Source organism: Balaenoptera acutorostrata, chromosome 19, assembly GCF_949987535.1.
Source record: "Balaenoptera acutorostrata chromosome 19, mBalAcu1.1, whole genome shotgun sequence".
Lineage (NCBI taxonomy): Eukaryota > Metazoa > Chordata > Mammalia > Artiodactyla > Balaenopteridae > Balaenoptera > Balaenoptera acutorostrata.
The window spans coordinates 19,788,855-19,813,214 of NC_080082.1; the positions used below are offsets into that span (position 1 = coordinate 19,788,855).

General features: G+C 44.6%; 1 protein-coding gene across 1 annotated transcript in view; it reads right to left on the reverse strand.

The window, feature by feature from the left end:
* The window catches only part of PHAF1 (phagosome assembly factor 1), a 28,027-nt gene extending 9,327 nt beyond the window's left edge, over positions 1–18,700 (reverse strand). The window contains exons 1-9 of the mRNA XM_057533784.1: positions 18,622–18,700; positions 18,398–18,513; positions 12,445–12,527; positions 8,075–8,158; positions 3,392–3,435; positions 1,484–1,563; positions 1,154–1,248; positions 223–320; positions 21–133 (exon numbers count right to left, since the gene is read on the reverse strand). Coding sequence (XP_057389767.1) covers positions 21–133; positions 223–320; positions 1,154–1,248; positions 1,484–1,563; positions 3,392–3,435; positions 8,075–8,158; positions 12,445–12,527; positions 18,398–18,461 — 661 coding nt within the window. The 5' untranslated portion in view covers positions 18,462–18,513; positions 18,622–18,700. The remainder of the gene's footprint in view (positions 1–20; positions 134–222; positions 321–1,153; positions 1,249–1,483; positions 1,564–3,391; positions 3,436–8,074; positions 8,159–12,444; positions 12,528–18,397; positions 18,514–18,621) is intronic.
* Between the last annotated feature and the right edge of the window lie 5,660 nt (positions 18,701–24,360).

Genomic DNA, 24,360 nt, shown 5'->3' on the forward strand with positions numbered 1-24,360 from the left:
CCCCAAAGCCAGTAACTGACCTGCGGCAAGTAGGCGAAGTCGTAAACCTGAGGGTCCAGTTCCATCCCGAAGAACATCTACACTCTCAGCGTACACATTGCCCAGGAAACAGCTCAGGGGCATCGCGGGAGCCCTGGGGGAAGGCACAGTGAGCAGAGGCTTTGCCCTCCCTCCCAGGGAGCCCATGGCCTTAGCATGAAGCTTGTGCTCCCCTACACGTACTTGGTATCCTGTAGGCTGTTTCCACTGTAGATGTACATTCGTTTCACAGTTGCTCCATGGGGTATCTGGAGAGAAGCCAGACCATGGGCAAAATTGGGCTGCAAACACAAGACAAATATTTTAATAAAAGCACACTGTAGGCCATGCGACTCAGGCTCTGGCATTTTCCCGACACTCATGGTCTTCAAGAACTGGCCAGGTCACGAAAGTAAGGAACTTAGAATAGGAATATCTCAGTTTCAGATAGAACTCTGCTACTGGTACTGCCTTACTTGGTACAAATTTTCTGTATCTATTTCCTCTTCTATAAAAATGGGTATGGTTACCTACAGTGTAGAAGGATGGGACTGTGGTTTCTGAGAAACTTTGAAGTCTGCTTGTTTTATTTATCAAGATTATTAAAATTCTTGATATTAAAAAAAAAACTGGCCAGGTCAAAGCACACAGTCCAACCTGTCTCCAGGTCAATAAATTCACCTAATCATGCAAGTTCATCTTTAATTTTACTTAGTTTTTCATTACTTCATCAGGGAGAAAATGTAGAAATGCCTCCTTTAATAAAATGTAAAACTTACAAAAAGCTATCATTTCATAACACTAAGGATGCTGTTGCCTAAGGATGAATTCTCTCAAATTCCAGGCCATTGAGAAAAACTGTGGTGATTTGGAGTTTTAAAGCACACGACATGGAATTACCTCTGCAAAGTGAGCTCGACCTCACTCTTCAGTTGGAAGCGCCCTCTTCCTGGGAATGCCAGCCAGGGCTTTGTTCTATCAGCTTCCCCCACTGTACCCCCCCATTGGCCTCCGAAGACCTCAGAGATCAGGAAACCAAAGAAAGAGCACCTATCCAGCCTCCTCCAATGGTACTCTGCTGACCCATATCACCTGGGCACCGGGCAATAAATATCAGGGAAAGAGAAAGGCTAACCTCGTACTTGGGAGCCTCAGTCCATGAATCTAGCTGAAAAGAGAAAGACAGTCCTCTGAAGTTGAGGTGGAAGAGCTGCTCAGCGGAGTTGTACACTGTGGGAGTGGGGAGAAGAAAATGGCATGGTTGAATGGCATTAGAAGTTGCGAACACAAACCAGCCTGGCAGGGAGTAATGGCTGGCAACACCTTCCTTGTGTCTCATTTCTGAACTGACCTACTAGACTGAAAGCAAGAGGGAAGAGCTTTCCTGCACACGCAAGTACCAATCCCCAAATCCGACAGGAACATGGCTACAGATGACCAGAGGAATCAAATGGACTTGGCTTACCTCCAGGATGGGTCGCACCAAAAGACTGGTCAATCTGCTCAATGGTGGGAGCTATGGCTTGAGAATTGAAATGCACACCACTGAAAAACAGAGATACTTTTTAATACCAGGCTTTGCAAGATGGGCTCACAGATCATTAGAGATGGTGGCTGGAAGAGTTACTCTTAAAACACAGGTGGGTGAATCTAATATTATATCAAAATAAAAGTTTAACTATAGAACTTTTAAATAAGAGACAATAAATGAGGTCAGAAATAGTCAATTCTCCTGAGGTTGATACAGAGAATTAGTCCTCTAGGACCTCCCAAGACATTTGTGGCCACCAGGCCAGTTCAGAAGGAAATAAATCTGGCCTCAGCCCCATGGCATTTGGACTTGGATAAAGAGTACTCAGAAATAGACACTGTTAATGTGTTTTCCCAGGATGCCTACTAGTAGTTTGGCTTGAAAAGGAACTTTCTTAAAAAGGGATGAATGTCTTAAAAGGGTATAGCCAAGCGAGGCAGCTTGTTTTCCTAACAAGCAGAAGAACCAGCATTCATGGATTGGGTGAATGGGTACGTGGATGGGGAGGAATGGATCCCAAGCAAAGGAAAAATACCTGGGAGGGGGGTGGGCTTGGGAGCAAAGAAAGGCATATGATTTCAGATAATGAGCATGAAGATAAATCATTTACAACTTTAAGGAAAATGTTTAAGGTTAAGAATACTTTTTAAAAAATTAATTATCACTTATGGAAAACCTCTGCTTTTTAAAAAATTTATTTTATTTAAGTATAGTTGATTTACAATGTTGTGTTAATTTCTGCTATACAGCAAAGTGATTCAATTATATATACATTCTTTTTCATAGTCTTTCCATTATGGTTTATTACAGGATGCTGAAAATAGTTTCCCATGCTATACAGTAGGACCTTGTTGTCTATCTATTCTATATATAATAGCTTGCATCTGGAACCTCTGTTTTTAACCAGGCACTGTGCTATATGCTTTACCAGTATTATCTCATGTCATCTTCCTAACCCAGCAACCTGATTATTGGTTTCATTTCTCTCACGAGAAAACGAACTCAAAGAGGTTAAGTGACTTGCCCAATTTCACAGAGTAATAAAATGAAGAAGTCATAACTCAAACTCAGGGAAGCCTGACTCTAGAACCCTCACTCTTACCCACCACTGTCTCTTAAGAGGGTAAAGAGAAGCCAGATCTTGAGGTACAGAAGGCCCCAACAAGACTAAAAGACAATCAGAATCTACAGGGGTCAGTGCTATTATGCATCTGCTTTATCCACTTCTCTACTGGCAAACACTGCTTGAGTCAGCCCAGGAACTGATCCCTTACACACCCTCGAGAAGGTAAGCCTGTTAAGGAAGCTTACTGAACAGAATATTCTAGATGCCAGCACAGCGCCTTACCATAAGGAGGTTCAAATATTTGTGCATCATACAGGCACAAATACATCCCATTTTCATTCTAAAAAGCAGATTTTGGCCCCCCAAATAGTAATCCTTTTGGCATTCTCTTTAGCATAGGCCTTGAAGTCAGATGTATCTGGTTTGTCCCACCTCTGTTGGTAATGAACACATAAAGAGGTGCCAAAAGAGGCTGTGCAGGGAGGGGCAGCTATGACCCAGGGGACAGTCACAGACCTCTGAGCTGAGGTCCTGCTTTGTTGTGAGATTAAATAAATTGCCACATGTGTGAAGTGTTTCTCACACAGTGTGTTCTTAATGAGGTTTCCTTCTCTTCCCCAGGAAACTGAGTAGACTTGGAGGCTGCACGAGGAAATCATGGCACCAGGCTGTAATCCCAGAACTGCTAAAGATGGGAATCCTTTACTAACTTAATATGGGTAGTAGATAAAGCTCATGTGTACCAAGCCTACGACACATACCAGGAGAAAACTTACCAATATTTTAACTTTACTTTAGTCAAGTCATATACTTCAATCACCTAAAAACAAAAAGCAAATGTTTAAGAGCTGTTAGTGTTTTGCAGTTGAAAAAGATTAATCAGAAAGACATTTATAGAGCAGTGAAGAAAAAAAAAATTATCACTAGTTGAAATTCTCCTGAAGCACTGCACATTACGTTTTTATTTTTTTTAATAAATTTATTTATTTTATTTTATTTATTTTATTCTTGACTGTGTTGGGTCTTCGTTGCTGCACGCAGGCTTTTTCTCTGGTTGTGGCACGCAGGCTTCTCATTGTGGTGGCTTCTCCTGTTGGGAGCACAGGCTCTAGGCACGCGGGCTTTAGTAGTTGTGGCACATGGGCTCAGTAGTTGTGGCTCGCGGGCTCTAGAGCGCAGGCTCAGTAGTTGTGGCGCATGGGCTTAGTTGCTCTGTGGCATGTGGGATCTTCCTGGACCAGGGCTCGAACCCGTGTCTCCTGCATTGGCAGGAGGATTCTTTTTTTTAAATAAATAAATAAACAAATAAATACATACATAAATAAGTTTATTTATTTATTTATTTTTGGCTGTGTTGGGTCTTTGTTGCTGCACGCGGGCTTTCTCTAGTTGCAGCAAGGGGGGGCTTCTCTTCGTTGCGGCGCACGGGCTTCTCAATGCAGTGCTTCACTTGTTGGGGAGCACGGGGTCTAGGTGCGTGGGCTTCAGTAGTTGTGGCTCATGGGTTCTAGAGTGCAGGTTCAGCAGTTGTGGTGCACGGGCTTAGTTGCTCCGCGGCATGTGGGATCTTCCCGGACCAAGGCTCAAACCCGTGTCCCCTGCATTGGCAGGCGGATTCTTAACCACTGCCCCACCAGGGAAGCCCCTGTTCTTATTTTTAAATCTGGAAGAAAAACCCATACCACACACACAGCATAAACTCACCCTACCCCTCTTTCTAGTGGATTGTTGAACAGATGTCCATGGATGTTACGTGTCAGGTTTTTAGATATCACCTACTGCTGGGTCACATAAAAGATTGCACATACCACGCTATAGGACAGTGAAACCCTCCACAGAAACAAATTCATGCAGTTTGTGAAGGCTGTAAACTGTAAAGGGGATACTGAGCCCCCTTCCTTTTATTGTATACTTTACTGCATTATAAAAACCCAAATCAAATCCCTTTCAAAAATAGTTTCAAAATACTGTGGTTTACAAAAACAAAAAAAGATGGATGGAGGGGGAGGTCTATCCTACTAGAAAACAAGTCATATTACATTAGCTTAGGTCAAGTGTGACAATATTCAGCTATATCCCTAACGAAGAGCATCTGGTCAAACCTGGAGAACCTCAGGACCCTTGTGAAGTTTCAAAAGGTTCAGCCTCAGATGAAATGTCAAGAACTCAGGAATGAGACAAAGGAAAAGGTATTGAACACTCAGCCACTAGCGATGCCAAGTAATGAGCATTGTGAAGTCTTTTATGACAGTGGTGTCAAGGGCTAGGCAGGCAGTAGCATAGCTGGCTGAGGCCTGGAGTACCATCTGGTATCCTACAGCTGGGAGGTTTGGCCCCCACTGAAGAAGCACAAGCAGAGCTGGTTCAATGTCTGTTTGCCCAGACAATCAGGGCTTCATCCTGGGAAGGGCTGTAGGACACTGGGTACAGGAGCATCTGGCATTGTCACAGGAACAGAGACATAACAGGCAGTTCATTCTTGGTCAGACTTGTCCCTAACTTTGTTTGAGAATCATAACTGAACCACAAATTGGGCACCTCTTAACTATAAGGTGCAGCTATTCTGATCCTACCTGCTGCTAAGAATCACTCCCTCTGCTGGGCTGTTGTAGCACTTCCATCTGCCCTCTCCTACACTATTAGTATATGCTGTTCACTGGTACCGCTATTAGCATATGCTGTTCACTGGTACCACTGAGTTAAGCCCCTTGAGGTCTGGCTCATTAGTTTGCACAGAGGAGGTACACAACACATGTCAGGGAGTCAGCTGGGTATGAAGATAGCTAAGGGCAATATGAAGTTCAAAAATATGAAAAGTGGTGGCAAGAGAGGTCATGCAAGGGCAGGGGAATAGCTGTGATTCATGACACTATCTTCAGAAAGCCTGGGCATGGCAGTGTATTATGCCAAACTGGTATGCCATTTTACCGAGGCCAGGGTCCCATGCTGGCAGAAGCCTCAACCCTCAGCCAGAATCCCTGCTTGTATAGCAGGGGAAAGCACTCTGCCTCTTTGAGTGCTACCACTATGGCTGGCCAACGATCCCCCAAGGGCTGCCCATCGCTCACCCTGTGGGCCTCCAGGATATTCTTGCTGTGACACTATCATTCACCTGCCAACAGCCCACACCAACACTTATGGCGTGGCACCTGTGACATGAAGGACTCCAAGAGAGTCAGCACTCTGGGTCCCTTGCCAGAATCAACAAGCAGATTTTGACCCATGGAGCTTTCTGGGCCATAGGGACAAGTAGCTGGGGAAATCTGAAGTCCATGGTTTTCCACCCTCTGGGCTGGAAAAGACCTTGATTTCCCCAGAGGAGAAGACATGGCAGCAGCCAAGATAGGAAAGGAAAAGACAGGTGGCTGTAAAGATTGTGACTTGTGAAGCATCATTCCATAGCGCTCTCTCATAGGCAGGGAGTGAGAGGATGGGGAAACTGCAGGAGATAGCATCGGGGAGAAGCAGCTTCTGAAGCCCTTGGATGGAGGGGCAGGCAGATGGGTGAGGTTAGACTTGGTACCAACCCAGGGCACCTGAGGGATCACTCATCAGTTTCCAGAGACTCACGCAGGGCCCCAGCCCCTCTTTCTTCATAGGGACCCCACAGAAGGCAGAGAGAAGGTTCTATTCTATCTCTTTTCCCATTCCTCACTTTTCTGCATAGTATGCTTACACTATTTTCTTCAGCTTTTATCACATCTATTTCCCATACTCATCAACAAACCTAAGCTATTTCTATTCCCAGTGGCCAGTTACCGCACTCTGGTAACATAGGGTTAAAAGCTTGGTGTCAGGTAGACCACTTATCCTCTGTCCCTCTGTTATTTCATTGGTAAGAAGTACCACTCACAGGCTTGTTAAGATTAAATTATGAAATGCATGGGAAGCACTCAGCCATGTGCCTAACATGTACTCAGTGCTCACTAAATATATAATATTGTCCTCACCATGCTGTAGGCTGCCCATCTATCCCCCACTGCTGTCTATTTAGGTTACTTCTGGCTTTTCATTACTATGAAAAGCCCTGCTGTAAATATCTGGCATTATTACCCTCCCCATAATCTTTTTGGGTTATGTTTCCTAAAGTGGATTTACCAAGTTAAAGACAAGTGACTCTTTGTAAAGGTGTTTCCAGATTAATTTCCCCTAATTTGTGATGAAGCCACATTGAAGACCACCTTCTACCCTTTGCCAGTGTGGAACTTCTGGTCAGTAAAGACAGGATGACTGAGCCTACAAGAGGAGGCAAGGGTGTTGTGGGGACAAGAATGTTCACATCAAACTTTCCTTTTTGAAAAACCATCATAAATGAGGAATTCTTATTCCATGTACATATCATTTTTCCATGTTCTGTCTTCCAAGCCTTTTGGAAAGGCAACCCTATAACCTAACCAGGACGATGGCTCTGGCATGTCACTGCCTTGAGCCACATTCAACCTTATGACTCTGAGGCATGAGTCTGATGTCACATGACTAACCTTTCATGTCCAGGCATTTGTAAATAGTGTATTAAAAACATCCTGGACTGAAACAGGTGTTAGTAAACTGCACTTGACTGCCAATTAAGACAACCCTACATACCAGCAAGTTCTTTGTTTACATTTCCTTTTAAAGGGGCTCAAGAATCAACTCAGTGCTGGTGGTGTTAAGATCCAAGCTTCAGCATTTTAGGAAGAACAGTTTCCATTTTTCATATTCCCAGTCTTATTGTTTGACCCAAGAATGAAGCAAAACAACAAGATATAAAAACCTTACTAAAGTCTTCTGGTCCTATTCTGCAGACAGTCCCCATTTTAAGTAAGCTTTTAAAGACTCAGGATCGGACTTCCCTGGTGGCGCAGTGGTTAAGAATCCGCCTGCCAATGCAGGGGACACGGGTTCGAGCCCTGGTCCGGAAAGATCCCACATGCCGCGGAGCAACTAAGCCCCTGCACCACAACTACTGAGCCTGTGCTCTAGAGCCCGCGAGCCACAACTACTGAGCCCACGTGCCTAGAGCCTGTGCTCCGCAACAAGAGAAGCCACCGCAATGAGAAGCCCGCGCACCGCAACGAAGAAGAGCCCCCACTCACCACAATTAGAGAAAGCCCGTGCGCAGCAATGAAGACCCAACGCAGCCGAAAATAAATAAATAAAATAAATGCCAAATACTTAGCTCCTCTCATTTTCCTATTCAACATAAAAGCCCCCTCCCCACAGCATGTTCCCAAATCTTCAACACTCTTTCCCCTTCACCTCTGGAGCCCGGGGCTGGAGTCCTTCCCAGCCTCTTTCCAACCATCCCAATCCACCCCCAGCTTCTCTCTTTTTAGGGGAACAGGCACAGCTTCAGTCCCCTATATTGTGGTTGTCTCTAAACCACAAAAGTCTACTCCCACTTATGAGTTTCAGAAACATCCCACAACGTCACACGTTAATCAGCCTGACATGAAACTTTAGTCGTCATTTATAGTTACCTTAAGTCTCTGATTGAAAGCATCAAACAGTAGTTTGATCCCGTCCTGAGTCAGGTTAAGGATGAGGTCATGGCTTAGAGGAGACTACAAAAAACCAAAATAATAAATAAATACACACTCTGAACATGTAGTATTCTCACCAGCACCCACTGAAACCTTACAACATAAATGCAGTGCACAGGGAATATCTAAGTGTAGACAGCTGACAGGTTTGGAATCCAGAAACTGGTTTGTGAACGCAGTATCTCTACTTCCAGCCTTTGAGTTATTACCTGGGGGAAAAGGCCAAAATTATGTGAGTATACAGGCCATTTTCTTTCGAGGGTCCCAGGTCCACATTTGTAGCATGGGTTTACTGCTGTCAAACCTACAGAGTAGTTGATGAGGAATAAAAGCCTTGTAAAAGGCCTCGCCAGGATCCAAACTCAGCAAGTAATGGTTAATGCATGTCAGCTGAACCTATGTTCATTCACTCCCAGGCTGTTTGTACCACCCACAGGAAAACACATTTTATTCTTTGACTGTTTTATGCCAGGTTCCAGGACAAAGAAGTACCTTGTGATCTGATTATGTATGAGATGACACTCTTACTCCTCCCTCCCTCCCCCCACCATCCCTTATAAGAAAGTGGAAAGCCCAAGTCTAATACCTAAGGAGTCATATTTCTACATTTGCCCCTTCTGAGTCCTGGGGGGAGGGGAGCAGCAGCAAAGCAGTGGACAGAGCTAGCCTTGAGTCTTGGTGAGCTGGTGACCTTAAGTGACTCTAAACTTCTCTGAGCTCTAGTTTCTTCATGGAATACCATTACCCCTTCCCCTCCAGGGTTGTTATGAGGACAGAGATAATAGATCAGAAAGCACCAAGCTCAGCACTCAGCATACAGTACTCTTTCCTAGAGTCTGCCCCACCTGCCTGCTTCTGTGCCAATGCAATCAATTCAAAGTCTGAAGACTCTCCATATGCCTGAACCAGGCTGCCCAGAAGTAGAAGAAAAACACCACCATCCAAAACCCTGCCCCTTCTTGAAATTGGCACACAGCTGTCAAAAGGGCTTAGACAATTTTCTTTATAGAGCTTCTCAAGGTAGGCCCAGTAAATGAAGGTATGCCTGTGAGAGACAGAGATATGGGCTGGAAGGCCAGGTGCCACTGCTGGTGTGGGCCTTACTGGAAAAATTCTCTAGAAAGAGCTTTCTGAGATTAGCTCAGATTGTCTGCTCCCCTCCACCCCACTGAGCTTCACAAGACAGCAGGCCCAGGTGGCACCATTATACCTGGCAAACACTAGAAGAAAGAATGTTGTAATTTTCCAGCAGGTCTGTATGAATGTCTAAAGCCATTAGGTCTCAAGCAAGATAATGGAATAATGAACCCTGACCTTAGGTCACTTATTCTCAACCCAGAATACACAGTTCTATTTCTGAAAGGGCTAGTCCATGGTGGTAAGCAGGATGAAGCAAGATTTTAGCAGCTTTCAAGATCCTTGCTTGGAGTATCTTAATTTTCTTACACACTCCCAAGATCTGATCATTTTTTCCCTGGCACTGTTACAATTCAGGACATAACTAAGCAATTTTCAAAAGCAAGTAAATCATCCTCACAATTAATGTTTTATTAGTACTTTATATCTACAGACCCAAAATACACATGTACTATGTGGTGTTTAAGCAGGTCCTTTGCAGTTCAGTAAAGCTGTCTCTGCTAGTTGTTAACATCTCTTCCCCGTAAGAAAGATGGGACCTACTTGATATGCACATTTAATTTCCAAGGTGTGATTTGTTAGAGACAAGATATTTCTGAAATGTTTAATGGGGCCAAATGATTTTCTGCACATGATGGGAAGCAAAGAGACAAATGGGAAAGGAAGGGAAGGAGGGCAGAAGAGGACAGCACCCACATTTAAGAAGCAACATATCAGAGTTCTGAGAGACTATTTCCTCTTGATCCTCATCAAAAGCTTATTCTATTATAAGGAAACCATATCCACTTTACAGAAGGAGAACCAGTCGGGTTATTAACTTGCTACAGTTGGACAACCAAGAAATGGGGAAAAGCATAGATCTGAACCAAGGTTTGGATTTAAAAACCTATGATTCCGGGGGCTTCCCTGGTGGCGCAGTGGTTGGGAATCCACCTGCCTATACAGGAGACACAGTTTTGAGCCCTGGTCCGGGAAGATCCCACATGCCGCGGAACAATTAAGCCCGTGAGCCACAACTACTGAGCCTGTGTGCCATAACTACTGAAGCCCGCGCACCTAGAGTCTGTGCTCCGCAACAAGAGAAGCCACCGCAATGAAGAGTAGTCCCTGCTCGCCGTAACTAGAGAAAAGCCCCGCACGCAGCAACGAAGACCCAATGCGGCCAAAAATAAATAAACAAACAAATAAATAAATAGAACAAACAAAAAAATCCAAAAAATCCTATGATTCCAGCTGCTTAGAAGACACTGGGGGAAATTCGCTTAATTAATGCTAAAACTACTATTTGTACCCAAAGACTGGAATGACAGACAACAAGGTAGTGATATATGAAATAAACTTCATTTTAAATAATTGGTTAAGAAAGTTTAAAGCCTACTTTCAAATGTATCTAATCTTGGGTGCTTAAATCTGATTTAACTAAATGTACAGGTGGCTATAAGCTCAAGAAGTAAGCCCATTATCCCTGTTTTGATGGCTGCTACTTGTCATGAGTAAGTCCCTCATGGTCTAACACTGAAAGTCAGATAAGGTTAGGGATGATCTGAGTGCAAAAAAGAGGAAGTCACCATCCTTCACTTAATAAATGAGAAACCATTTTGGCATTGTGGCTCCACGAACCTCTGCCCAAGTCCTGTGTTTTGTGGTAGGCACAAGAATATCCAAGCACTTGCTTGCAGATTAAGCATTCCCTGTCTCAGAAGGACCTCTCACACGGGTCTCACTAGGCTGGCAGAGGGGTACAGTACTATGAAATGTAATGTTTGGGTATAGGTAACAGGCTCAACTCTGACACTAAGCCAAACTGGGAAGCCTCACAGAAATCTCACCCACCTCTAATCCACAACATTCTTCATGTCAAAAATAAGCTGTCATTTGCTTTAGGATCAGAAACTAATTGAAACAAATGGAAATAAAATCATCATTTCAGTACTTAAAGGGTCTCAGAAAAGGCACTGAGAACATCTTATAGCCTGTGTAGGATCAAAACTATTCCCTGAGGTTTATGACACATAGGGCACCACAAAGGTTGCTCCATAGTGTCTGTGTCCAGAAGAACCACGGATTCCAGTGAGTTCAACAGAAGGGAGATTCCATTTTTAGAGATAAGAAGAATCTTATTTCTAAAGGTCTATAAAAATGTTTCTAACTTTACTTATAAAACCTAATAAAAGAAATCCTGATGTTCAAAAAGTTCTGCTCCAGTGCCAACCTAAAATATAGTATACTCTTTCCGGAAACTGAAAAGGTCCTTGTAGGTACATATACATTATACTATAGGGATTAATTCTGGGCACAACATTAATAGAGACTACCATAAACCAGACCAAAAAAAAAAAAAAAAAGTAAAACATGTCCATTAACTTGGAGCCAATGTTTTGTAATTTCCATATATCAGATCATTCTCAGTAAAGGGGTGAGCTATACCTGCTTCTTTTCAAGTCTGGGATGCTGTGCTAGCTAGAAATCTGTACTGCAACAATCCTGAACACAAACCAAAGCAATCAACAAAGCAGAAAAGACTACTTTAAACATGAAAGTGGAAGGCAAGCACCCTAGAAGACCAGACAATCCCTGAGGTGACCTCCCACTGAAAAAGCCCCCCCCTTTCTTTTTTAAACTTATTTATCTATTCATGGCTGTGTTGGGTCCCGTTTCTGTGCAAGGGCTTTCTCTAGTTGCGGCAAGCGGGGGCCGCTCCTCATCGCATTGTGCGGGCCTCTCACTATCGCGGCCTCTCTTGTTGCGGAGCACAGGCTCCAGACGCGCAGGCTCAGCAATTGTGGCTCACGGGCCCAGCCACCCCGCGGCATGTGGGATCTTCCCAGACCAGGACTCGAAACCGTGTGCCCTGCATTGGCAGGCAGATTCTCAACCACTGAGCCACCAGGGAAGCCTGAAAAAGCCCCTTTTAAGAGCCAGTAGGTAAGTCAAACAATAAAAAACCAAGTTTGGTTATTACGGCTCGTCTAAGCTTGGCAGCACTAGATTATCAAAAGTTTCAGAATCAAAGAAAATGTACTTGGTAACTGACTAGTGTTGAAGACTCTCCCATTCAAATGCATTGACCTAGGAATTCCTGCCAGTCAGTATCTCCCAGAGCATCAGCCTACAGAGGTGACTCACTGAGTAGAGATGCTATTTCAGTAAACAAATCAGCCACCACTCACCTGTTCACTGTAGAGAACCTGGACATTCTTTATGATGCGACAGTGCTTCTGAAGAATGGCTACTGCCTGAGCCAGAGGCATTCCTGAAATAAAGCAAGGACACCTGTGTGGTTACTTGGGCTATCCATTTACTGACATCTATCACTGTACTAGGCATTAGTCCCTGCAGTAAAGTCTGGGGTGGGAGCAGAGGCCACTAAAGTCTATGGATATATTGAGTAAATAAACGTTCAATAAGCAGTAAGAGCTAGAGAATAAAGTTAACGGCAAGCACTAAGGGAATAACTGGATTGTATAAGGGGAGGGAGTAAATATAAAAGACTTCCTGGAAATGGGGACTTCCATGTTGATCCCAAGCAGGCAAAAAGCTTAGAGAAAGCAAGTCAGCAGGAACCAAAAAATAGAGTAAGAAATGCACTGACTGCATGACTCTGGAGGCCAAGGTTCTGATTCTCACTCTGCCATGATTACATATAACCTAGGCAGGTCCTTCCTCTCTTCCTTTCTGATATCTGTCTTCTCTTTTAGTCTGCAGGAGCACATGATTTGTAAGGGGTCATTTAAAAAGTGAAAAATCACACATTTACCAGAATCAACTTATTTTATGAAGGATTTCAATGGATTCTCACTTATCAACCCACAAACATCCTCTAAATCTTAACACTTGATTTTTTAACTCGTGGGCCATTTTAAACAAATTTACATGTGCCCCCAGTTTAAGAAATCCAGATCCCATTGTCATCTCAAAGATTCCAGGGACTCATAGGGAACAGCAAAAAGTATGTTCTCACAGAGTGCATTATATTTCAAACAAGAAGAAACTCACAGAGACAATCCAAAAACAAAGCTTCATGAGTGCAAGGACAGTGTCTGTGTTATTCACCACTCTCTGGATCCCCAGCACTGGGGACCCATACAGTGGCTGTTGAATAATTAGTGGGACTGAAGGATTATGGGCTAGGTAATAAGAGAAAGGAAGAAGGACCACCATATGACCTTGGGGCAGCACAGTGGCTCACATTCAAGATCAGTTTACCTCTGATTCCAGGAGAGATGTGCAGAAAACAGCTCACACACAAAGAATTAGAAGGTTAAAAAATGTGTGACCCATCTACATTTAAACAATGATCTGATCCTGCCTTCATTCAATGGTCCATTCTACAGTTTGAAGAAAGTTGGAGGGGACCACACCTTAAGGTACTTCCCAGCCTTCTATAGCATAGAGCCTGGCACACAGTAAAATGTTTGTTGAGAATATGAACAAGATGATGCACCATTCAGCTTTGCCATTCCTGAAATGGAGGAGCATCTATGCTGTCTCTCCCAGAGGGAATGGGCAAACATCCACGTAGGCAAGACAGATAACCTCAGGTGCTGAGAAAGAGAAGGCCACATGGCACAAACCAGTTTCTTGAGGGACAGTTCTTTTGCACCTAACCACATCAAATTCCTGGCCTTGGAATCTTTGGGTCCTGAGGCTTCCAGGGAGTAACCCACCTGGAGGAGACAAAGCAGCCACCAATGACCAGTTGTCACACAGCTGCTGGTAAAGGCAGGCTACAAAAGGCCTCTAAAGGGAACCAACCATGTATATGGCAAAGAAACCTGAGCACCGTTCTAGCTCTAAGAGTTACCTAACCCCCCAAAGGGTGTGGAGTATATGGTCAGTCTTCTAAACTCTACACATCCTACACCTTACTCATTATTTGCCTGCTTATAACCCTCCAGTGGTTTCGCATTACAGGGGGATAAAACCCAAACAACATGTCATCACCTAACAGCCTTGAATATTCTGGACCTTGGCCACCTCCTCTACTCTTTCCACTGCTCACCAAGCCTCCCTTTGTTCCTAGCACACATCAAGCTCTTGCCCACCTTAGGCTTTTGCACTAACTCAACTCTGCTGAAATGTTCTTCCCACAGCTGGTTCTTCTCACTCTTCAGGTCTTGGCTCACACTTCACTTCCCTGACTGCCTTATCTAATGAAGCCTCCCATTCCATTTATTTATCTGTAAGAGTCTCCCCTACATGCCTCCTTGAGGACAGAGGCAACATCTGTCTTACGGCTGTATCCTCAGCACTCAATCACCATGCCCACCACACAACAGTAAGTGGTTCTATGTATCTGTTGAGCTCTGAATGAGTGAAATAAAGCAATTAGGTACAATACATAGATCCTGTAGGCCCTTAGGACCACCCTCTCCCTCTGAGAATTCTCATCCTGTCTCCATCAATACCACTCTTTCCTGCTGTTCCTCCAACTTTCCCAAGTCTCTATGATGGGCAGTATTTCCTTCTGCCCATCCCTCATTCACCCAACCAACTAGTTTCTGACTTACATCTCAATCTGTTTTCTGTATATATCAAAAGGCAAATAGGGACTTCCCTGGTGGTCCAGTGGTTAAGATTCCACACTCCCAATGCAGGGGGCCCAGGTTTGATCCCTGGCCAGGGAACTAGATCCTGCATGCTGCAACTAAAGATCCCACGTGTCACAACTAAGACCTGGTGCAGACAAATAAATAAATAAATATTTTAACTAAATAAATAAACCTTAAAAAAAAAGGCAAATAAAGAGTTGACAGATTAAAAGTGACTTTTTAATCTTCTCTTCAATCTGGCCTCTCCTCTGTATGCTGGATCTCAATATCTCTAACACAGTCACTCAAGCCAGAAACCTCTAGATCCTCTTCCTTACCCATCTCTCCAAATCTAGTCTCCAAACTTTCTTCCTAAACCCATGCCCACAACACTTTACTAACATCCTTTTTTCCACTGAACAGAGACTCTTTTGATAGTGTCCCAGGCAGCTAACTACACATAGGGAATCTGGGGATCTGATCTTCTTCCACTAGTACATCATGCTCTAATTACAATACCAAATTGCTTGTAGCTCCCCACACCATCTATCTTTCCCACTTTTTTTTTTTTTTTTTTTTTTTTAAACCTGACTGGAAGATTTATGTCTATAGAAGTGTAGTTGAAAAATCTGGCGGTAGACTTCTGACAGGGCCTTCCTGGTGCTCACTGGCTCCAGGAATGGTATTGGTTCCTACAGAATAACAGGAAGCCTTCTCTGAACTCCCAGGTCAGGTCAAGTCTCTTCTCCCCTTCCACAGCACCCTATACAACCTCTACCTCATTATAATAAAATGAACTATTTCTGTACTCCTTCCCTCCCACTAAACTAAGCTCTTCAGGGCTTATGACCACTTCTTACTCAATTTTCAATGATTATAAGCAGAGTCCACAGAATGACCCTTCAATAGAGTAAGTCCCCAGTCTCTCTGGAACAAGGTAATCTCAGAGAAGACCATTCTCCAGTGACCCTTTAAATCTACCCTGCTTGGGCAGTTTCAAGATTAATTAAAAAAAATTTTTTTATTGGAGTATAGTTGATATAAAATGTTGTGCTAGTTTCTGCTGTACAGCAAAGTGAATCAGTTATACATATACATATATCCACTCTGTTTTAGATTCTTTTCCCATATAGGTCATTACAGAGTACTGAGAAGAGTTCCCTGTGCTATACAGTAGGTCCTTGTTAGTTACCAATTTTTTTCAAGATTAATTTAAAAACAGATTTAGAGATATGTCTCCATACCAATACACCCTGCAAGTCTCATTGAAAACATTTCAAGTTTGCACTGCCTTTACTCCACCACTGGTCAACCCATGGGTGGTACTCTCAGAGATTCCTCTCTGCCTAGGCTTTCCTGTCTCGGTGTTGTTGGCATTTTCCTAATCTCCCAAGAGTACACAAAGGCCAGGAAGGCAGCCAAAAAGCTGGATGCAGCTCCTCACTGTGCCAGGTGGATGATGGCAAGGGCTAGATATATCTGCATTTGCACAGATTCCAAAAAGAAACCTGGAGACAAAGCTGAGCCCATACTCAGAAGGACAGAGCAGTGAGAAGCAGAAAAATCCGTTAGGCTTCTTTTCCTCCTCTCTGCCTTTCTGAGCCTGTTCTTCATCTGGCAAATGGAGGTTACCTTACAGGGTTGTGGTGACTTTAGTCTAGCCTAAGAATGTAATTCTAAAGCACGGATCCACTTCCTAGACCTACCCCTACCTATAAGCCTCAATGGCAGTTTAAATGTGTTGAGGGCTGGGAAGAAGATTGAGAAAGAGGGAAAAATTATTTTTTATAAAAAGCTTGGGGAAGTTAAATGACCACCATCTCTCAGGCAGACACAATTCCAAAATACAAATTTTTTTTTTGGTCATGCTGTGCGGCTTGTGGGATCTTAGTTCCCCGACCAGGGATTGAACCTGGGCCCCCGGCAGGGAAAGCGTCAAGTCCTAAGCACTGGACCGCCAGGTAATTCCCAAAAATGCGGATTTTTAGGACCCACAAAGTAATCATCAAGGCTGATGATCATCAAGGCTCATTCCCTGCATAAGCTTTCACTCAAAGCTCAATTCTGGGCCCAATGTACACAAATGCTCTTTTCACTGTTTGTGGTTGCTACTTACACAGCCTAAAAGAACTACCCAAATCCTTAATTCCTAGAAATTGGCAAAGTTAGGAGTAGGGGTTAAGGTATAAGCAACAGTTGACAGAAGAAGCCTTACTCTCCCACCCAATTTTTTGGAAATCTCAAATGATATCCTAATCACTACTTTTGACCCAGAGACTGCACTACAGAGATCCACAACCTGGTCACACCATCAAGCACAGTTTGAAGCTATAGTTAAGTTTTCACTCCGCCCTGTGAAGTCTTGGTATGAGCATAAGCTGTGGTTAGGGGAGGTTCTTTCCTAACTAGAAGCCAAACAGCATCAGCACGACAAATGGGCCTGGCGGCAAAGATATTATTATTAGCCTCTCAATCAAGTTCTTGGTGCTTCACAAGAAGCTGGAGTGTTACGAGGTGACTGAAAATTCTCAATAAAACTGGCTCCTACAGCCCAGAGGAGGCTTGTTGTTCAGTTCACGGAGACATTGAGCACCAGCAGAGTCCTACCAGCAAACCTGTTCTGCAGTTTCTCAACTACCCTATCTCCACAGACACAAGTCTTCCAGATTCAAGGATAAGCTATAGCCCAACGGAGCAGCTGACTCAGTCCAGTAGCCCAAATTAGTGTGACAAAAGTTCAGCCCTGCACAAACAAACAGCACAGACACCCACTCCCCACCCCCTCTTCCTAGTGCTGGAACATAAAAGTAAACACCCTCTGGGGTTACCGAATGCAGATGATTGTACACATAAAGGTAGTGACGTTGAGGAAAGGGAAAAAATGGGCCAAACCTCACAAAATGGCCAACCTGCATTTTCTACAAGCTAAATGTTACTTTCCCCGAACTCCTATTTCATTCAACCTTTAACTCTCTCGGCTAAGGTCTGGGTTTAGATTACACCACACATCAACCACATTAAAAACGAGAAGGAAGCTAGTCAGAAGTTCCTTTAACACACACAAACTCTCCTTACTCCCTTGACCAAATCCCCGACATCTGACGATGGGAACAGTGCCTGGGTTTCTCCTAGAGGCTACCCACAGCCCAGAAAAGCAAAGGGAGACAGACCACTGTGGCGGTGTTCAAGGGTGTCAGTCACTTCTTAGTTATTTGGTCTTTAAAATGGGGATAGAAATAACAAAGAGTAGCGACCCCGGCGGCATACTTGAGATAATTATGCAGAGGAGAATAGGGCCTGGCCCTGAGTCAATGTTTGGGGCGTGCCAGCCATTGTTATTGTTATTATTACTGAAGCACTGCCCCAGGAGGGGCCCCGCCGAGGCCTGATGCAAGGGCGTCAGGGCCTGGCAGAGCGGCACGCTGCCGGGTCGGGGCGGTCGGAGCGGGCATCCAGTGGCTGGAGCTCCAAAGAGCCGAGGGCCGCGGGCGCAGGGGAGTAAGGAGCAGAGCCCAAAGGTGGGAAGGGCCAGGAAGGAAGGAAGGAAGGAAGGATCAGCGAGTAGGGTCGTGAGGGAGGACCCCATACTCACCCAGCGCGAATTCCCATTGCTCATTTCCCAGAGAGCGCTCGGGCACCACCTCCAGATCCAGCATTGGTTCGGCTCGCCGGGGCGGCCTCCCTGCGGCAGCGCGGACGGGACCGGAGCTGAAGAAACAAAGCAGCAGGTGACCCACCGCCCCCGCCGACCCGCGGCAGCCCTGCTCTCCACCTCTACCCGGTCGCCAGCGCTACCGGCCCAACACCACACCTCACCTGACCTCACCTCACCTCACCGGCAGCAGCCTGAGGCAGCGGCCGCAGCAGAACCGTCTGCGGCAAAAGTGGCGTGCGGGGCCGTAAAGTGTGGCAGAGGCGGGGCGAAGGCGGGATTTCAATCGCCGGGGAGGAGCTAAGGCGGAGTCACTCAGGCGCAAACTCCGGATAGGCTGCTGCGACAGTCCGGGCGAAGGCAGAGAGAGGCCTCAGAGTATCATCCGGAAGTCATACTCCGTGAACCCCTACATCTGCACACCACACCGCACACGTTTCACACAAGGATGTGTGAACCACGCAATACATGCATGTGACATGGCTGTACAGCACCTGTCTGCCGTCTCTGCATGTACGGCCCACTCGCAGTCACTGGGCGCAAAAGGCGAGTTCCGAGGGCGCACCACCTGAGGTCCAGCGTGGAGGGAGGACACGGAGTCTCAAAGCCCAAGACGCACCAGCGCCCTGGCACTCCCGGTTGGTGCCGAGACTGACGGCGGCCGTAGCTGCCTCTAGTTGTCCAGGAATGACTCCTTCTCGCTGCGGCCCCTGGGGCTCGGGTCGAACTCAAAGCAAGCCAGGAGTGGGCTCGAGCATGTGTGTAGGGGCGGGGCGGGGGGCAGTTGGGGTAGAGGACTAGGGTAGAGGGGAGGAGCTAAGCCCGACCTCCTGGCTGAGTATCTTCAGCTGTGCGCAGCCCCCAGGGCAGCAGCTCAGACTCCGCCAGAGCCGGCCTTACCGCCAACGCTGTGTGGTTTTGACCAAACCGCTGGTACTCTTTGTGCCTCAGTTGCCTCATTTACAAGTCGGGAGTAGGGGGTCCTTTAGCCTGTTCAGCCTGAGCTTTTGGCCCGTGCCCTGGGACACTCTAAAACTGAAAGACAACCAGGCTTCTTCTGGAGCTGACCCTTGGTGAATGCAGTGATTATAATCTCACTTCACAGGCGGGAAAAAAAATGAGGCCCAGATTGGCTAAAGGCCTTGTGGACCTAGGCGGTAGAACTCAAATTCTTTGCATTACATTGCCCCTGGAGAAAGGTTTTCAGCAGGGGAGAGAGCGACATGCTAAATTCTTAAACTGGCTTGATAGGAGTGTAACATGGAAGGCTCTGTCAAAACTTGGCCACTGCTACTGGCAGTGGTTAAGAATCTGCCTGCCAATGCAGGGGACACGGGTTCGATCCCTGGTCCAGGAAGATCCCACATGCCTCGGAACAACTAAGCTGGTGTGCCACAACTACTGAGCGTGTGCTCTAGAGCTCGTGAGCCACAACCACTGAGCCCACGAGCCACAACTACTGAAGCCTGCACACCTAGAGCTGGTGCTCCATGACAAGAGAAGCCACTGCAATGAGAAGTCCGCGCACTGCAATGAAGAGTAGCCCCGCTCGCCGCAACTAGAGAAAGCCAGCACACAGCAAAGAAGACCCAACGCAGCCAAAAATAAATAATTAATTAATTAATTTTAAAAAGAAACAAACGAACATGGAGGGACTTCCCTGGCGGTCCAGTGGGTAAGACTTTGTGCTCCTGATGGAGGGGGCCCAGGTTCGATCCCTGGTCGGGGAACTAGATCCCACATGCATGTGGCAACTAAAAAGTCTGCATGCCACAACTAAGAGCCCGCAAGCCACAACTAAGACCCAGTGCAGCCAAAATAAATAAAATAAATACTGAAAGACAAACGAACACGGAGAAGGATGTCCATTTGCAGAACCCTATGCCAAAATAATAGCACTGAGTCACTGAGATGTCCATCAGTAGGAAAGTGGCTAACTAAACTCTGATATATATGTATATAGGATACATTTTTAAAAATGGAGTATATCTCTATATGCTGATGTGGAGGGAGCTCCAAGAGAAAAAAGCCAGGTGCAAAATTGTATGATATGACCCATTTTTTTCCTGTAAAAACAGAAATAAAAGAAACATTGGCCTTAGGGCTTCCCTGGCAGTCCAGTGGTTAAGACTCCTCCATGCTTCCATTGCAGGGGGCACGGGTTCCATCCTGGTCGGGGAACTAAGATTCTGTATGCTGTGCGCACAGTGCGGCCAAAAAAATAAATAAATAAAATAAAATAAAATAAAATAGAACATTGGCCATACTGTAAAAGGGAGAACATTTCTTGAAAGATAAACAAAAAATTATCAATAATACCAAATACAGGGAAAGAGGCAGGGGCTAGCGATCAGGGGGACATTTACCTCTTACAATGCGTGCAAGCATTAAAGATGTGTTTAGGAAAGATTAGTTGGGCAGCTGGCCTGGAGAAAAACATAAGGTTGGTGGGGAGTAATCTTAGTCAATTTGGAATGTCTGAATTTAACTCAAATCCAACTGGACTAGGAATGGTTCTTCTATTTAAAAAACACTTGGAGGGACTTATTTCCGGTGGACAAAGAAGGGTGTAAGAGAGGAAGGAGAAAGAGAAAGCCACACACTATGGATAACAACGTGATGATGAAATAAAATCCATATTTTATGGCAAGACGAGAAAAATTTAAACATAAAATTTGGGCCTCCTCCCTCCCCTTTAGTGTGTGTTATGCACCTGCATTAACCAGACCTCCTTAGGAGATAACATTCCTTCTTAATCTCATCAAGGGTCACAACTCCTTGAGATAACCTTTCTTCTTAATCTTGTAAGGGGCCATGATGACCCATGACCCACTACTCACCTGGTATGCGTGATCTGGATTGTGTAAACTGTCAATAGTGTGTCATTTAATGTACGGCCCTCTGTCTCAAAAACTTATATAACTGTGCTTTGACCTCTAACGGGTGGAAGAGTTCTCAGGCTTTCTGAGAAGCATTTCCCATGTTATAATCCTCAATTTGGCTTGAATAAAAATCTCTATTTCTTTCTTGAATCGACTGATTTTTTTCATCAACAGTGAAAAGGAGTTTTAGTTTGGAAAACCCAAGAAAGAGGAAGAACAAGGTTGGGGAGGCCCCTAAGAATCTCCTTATTGGGATAATAGGTTTCTGTGCACAATGTCAGTCAACAACAAATGGTTATATTAGCTCATTGTGCTATCCCAAGCCATTGACTTAAGTGTGATCCACCCAGATTTTTGTCAGGGGTAGGAGTGACAGCTTTGGGATGGTAGTCTGGGAGGAGGCCAGAGTCCAGAGCCTGATACACAGAGCAGAAGCAGGAGGTGTCTCAGGGGAGGAGGACAACTTGGGAGAATGTCAGCAACTGCTGTTCCCCCAAACTGAGGATGCGGATGTTCAGAAATCTTGAACTGGCTGTTGGTGAACTGCTATGACCTTCAGGGGAGCACAGGTAGTCATTGAGGTGGTCCAAGTCAGATATGCAGGGACAGCCTCAGGTCAGAGTATAGTGAGTGATTAAGTACATGGGCTGGGAATTTGAATCCCAGTTCTGTCCTTTAATAGTTTTATGCCTTGGGCAAGTTACTTAATTTCTCCATGCCTTAGTTTTCCTCATTTGTAAAATGACCATAACTTCACAGATTTGTTAGAGGACTGCAATTATAAGACTGTCTGAGTTATGGTAAAAGCTTTGTGTGTAACTAAAATAAAAAAAAAAAAATCTAGTAGTGGGCCTTCCCTGGTGGTCCAGTGGTTAAGACTCCGCACTTCCACTGCCGGGGTCACGGGTTCGATCCCTGGTTGGGGAACTAAGATCCTGCATGCCGTGCGGCATGGCCAAAAAAAGAAATAAATAATAAATTTTTTAAAAAATGAATTGTTTTAAAAGAAAAGCTACAGAGCTGTTAATTAAAAAAAAAAAAAAATCTAGTAGTGACAGAGAACTGATGGAATCCATTGCCAGGATCTACAGATTGGACGTAGACCATGACAGAGAAAAAGAGTCAGGGATAAAAACACAGGTTTCCAGCTTTGGGTAGCTGGATGGATGGTAGTGTGAAGACAGGAAAGTGGCTGGGGGAACTGACACTGGAGGCTGGAAGGATGCTAATCCTTTTGTTAAAACTGTCACATGTGGTAATTTAGGAGGCAGGAAATGTACCAAGTTTGAAGCCCTAGCTGAAGAACTTGGAAAGCAGAATCTTAGTACCATGATTACGAATTGCTTGTATTTATCAAGGTAAAAAAAAAAAAAGCCAGGGATGGGCCCATGGGTCATGGAAAGCGATGAACTGGGGAGTCTCTCCCAATCAGCCTTACAAAGAACACCCCTCTCTCAGAGTAGGGGGACTTCAAATGTTCTCCCTAATGACTTTTCATAACTGTCATTTCATAAAAGACCAATGACTTGATTCTTCCCTTTCTGAATGGAAGTGTTTCCTGCAGTTTTCCTGTCCCTATTTCACCACTGTATATTGGCTGTGTGGGCAGATAACAACATATCACAGAATTTTAGTTCAATACCTGATTAGCTGGGACTTTTAGGTTGTCTCCCATGGTAGATATATTTTGTTGAGGGCAAGAGAGTAAAATTAAATATTTAATAATTCAAAGGGTGGCCTGTGATAGTCATTGGAGCTATTCACAAATATTCTCTTTCCTGGGCAAAAGGTAGGATTGTGGTTTTCTGCCCAGATGAAGCTGGGCATGGCCTTGTGATTTGCTAGGTCCAATGAAATGTAAACAGAAGTCTCATGTGTCAATTTCAGGTGACAGTTTTAAAAGTCAGTGCCCCTTTCATTACACTATTTTCTTGACTCTGTCACATGGCTGGCAACGTTCCAGTGATGGCTCTGTCAGCCTACGTCAATCACTGATGGGTATTTAACAAATAAGAGATAAGTCTTTAAGCCAATAAAATTTGGGGGGTTTTAGGCAACACAACCAGCCTATCCAGATAAGAGAAACAGGGGAAAACTGCCAGTTATGTCTCCTGTACTTTTTTCTCCAGCTTGAAGTGTTTCCATGCCCACTAAGCTACCCTTAATCTCCCTACTGGGTCACCATATGATCAGTGGGACTGACTTGCTGCTTCTAGTCTTGTTCTATCAACCACCCATTCCCTCAAACTCCCAACCACTCCGTGGCTTCCTGCTTGCCCTAGGGAATTGTTCAGACACTTTAACATGGCTGGAAAAGCCCATCCAGCACTGCTTGTGACCCTCACCCAGGCCCCTGCTGACCCTTTCAGATTTGTCTCACTGCGGCAGCGCCCCCTCCACTCCACGGTCCAGTCATACTCAACTGCGCCTAGTTTCTCAAACTTGCCATGTTACCTGTAATACTTTCGTCACCTTCTCAATGCTGGAATAATGTCTGCCATCTTTCAGATGTCAGCTCAGATGTCTCAAGGAAGCCTTTTCTTGAGCACCCAGACCAAGTTAGATGTGCCCCGTAACAGCCACAACTTCCAGTACAACTTAAAACACTACTGCTTTTGATTAGTTTTTGAGCCAGATTGTAGGTTCCGTGAGGGCAGAGACAGTGTCTCTTTAGGGCACTGGATATATACATTTTTTCCCATAAATGATCCTAAGAGGTAAAATAATCATACTTTGTTTTAATCTCTTTTTTTAAACAGTGATAGTAAGCCTCAATATATATATATTTTAAACATTTTTCCTTTTGGTTGTATGATCTGTCCTTTGCCCACTTACAATCCTAATATTGATGTAAGCCAATACGTGCAATTTAAAATTTTCTACTAGCCACATTAAAAAGGAAAAAGGTAGTTTATTTTAATGTATTTTACTTAACCCAATATAACCCAGTATATAAAAATATTTTAACATGTAATCAAAGTTAAAAATTAAATATCTTTTTTCTTCTTTTGTATTAGATCT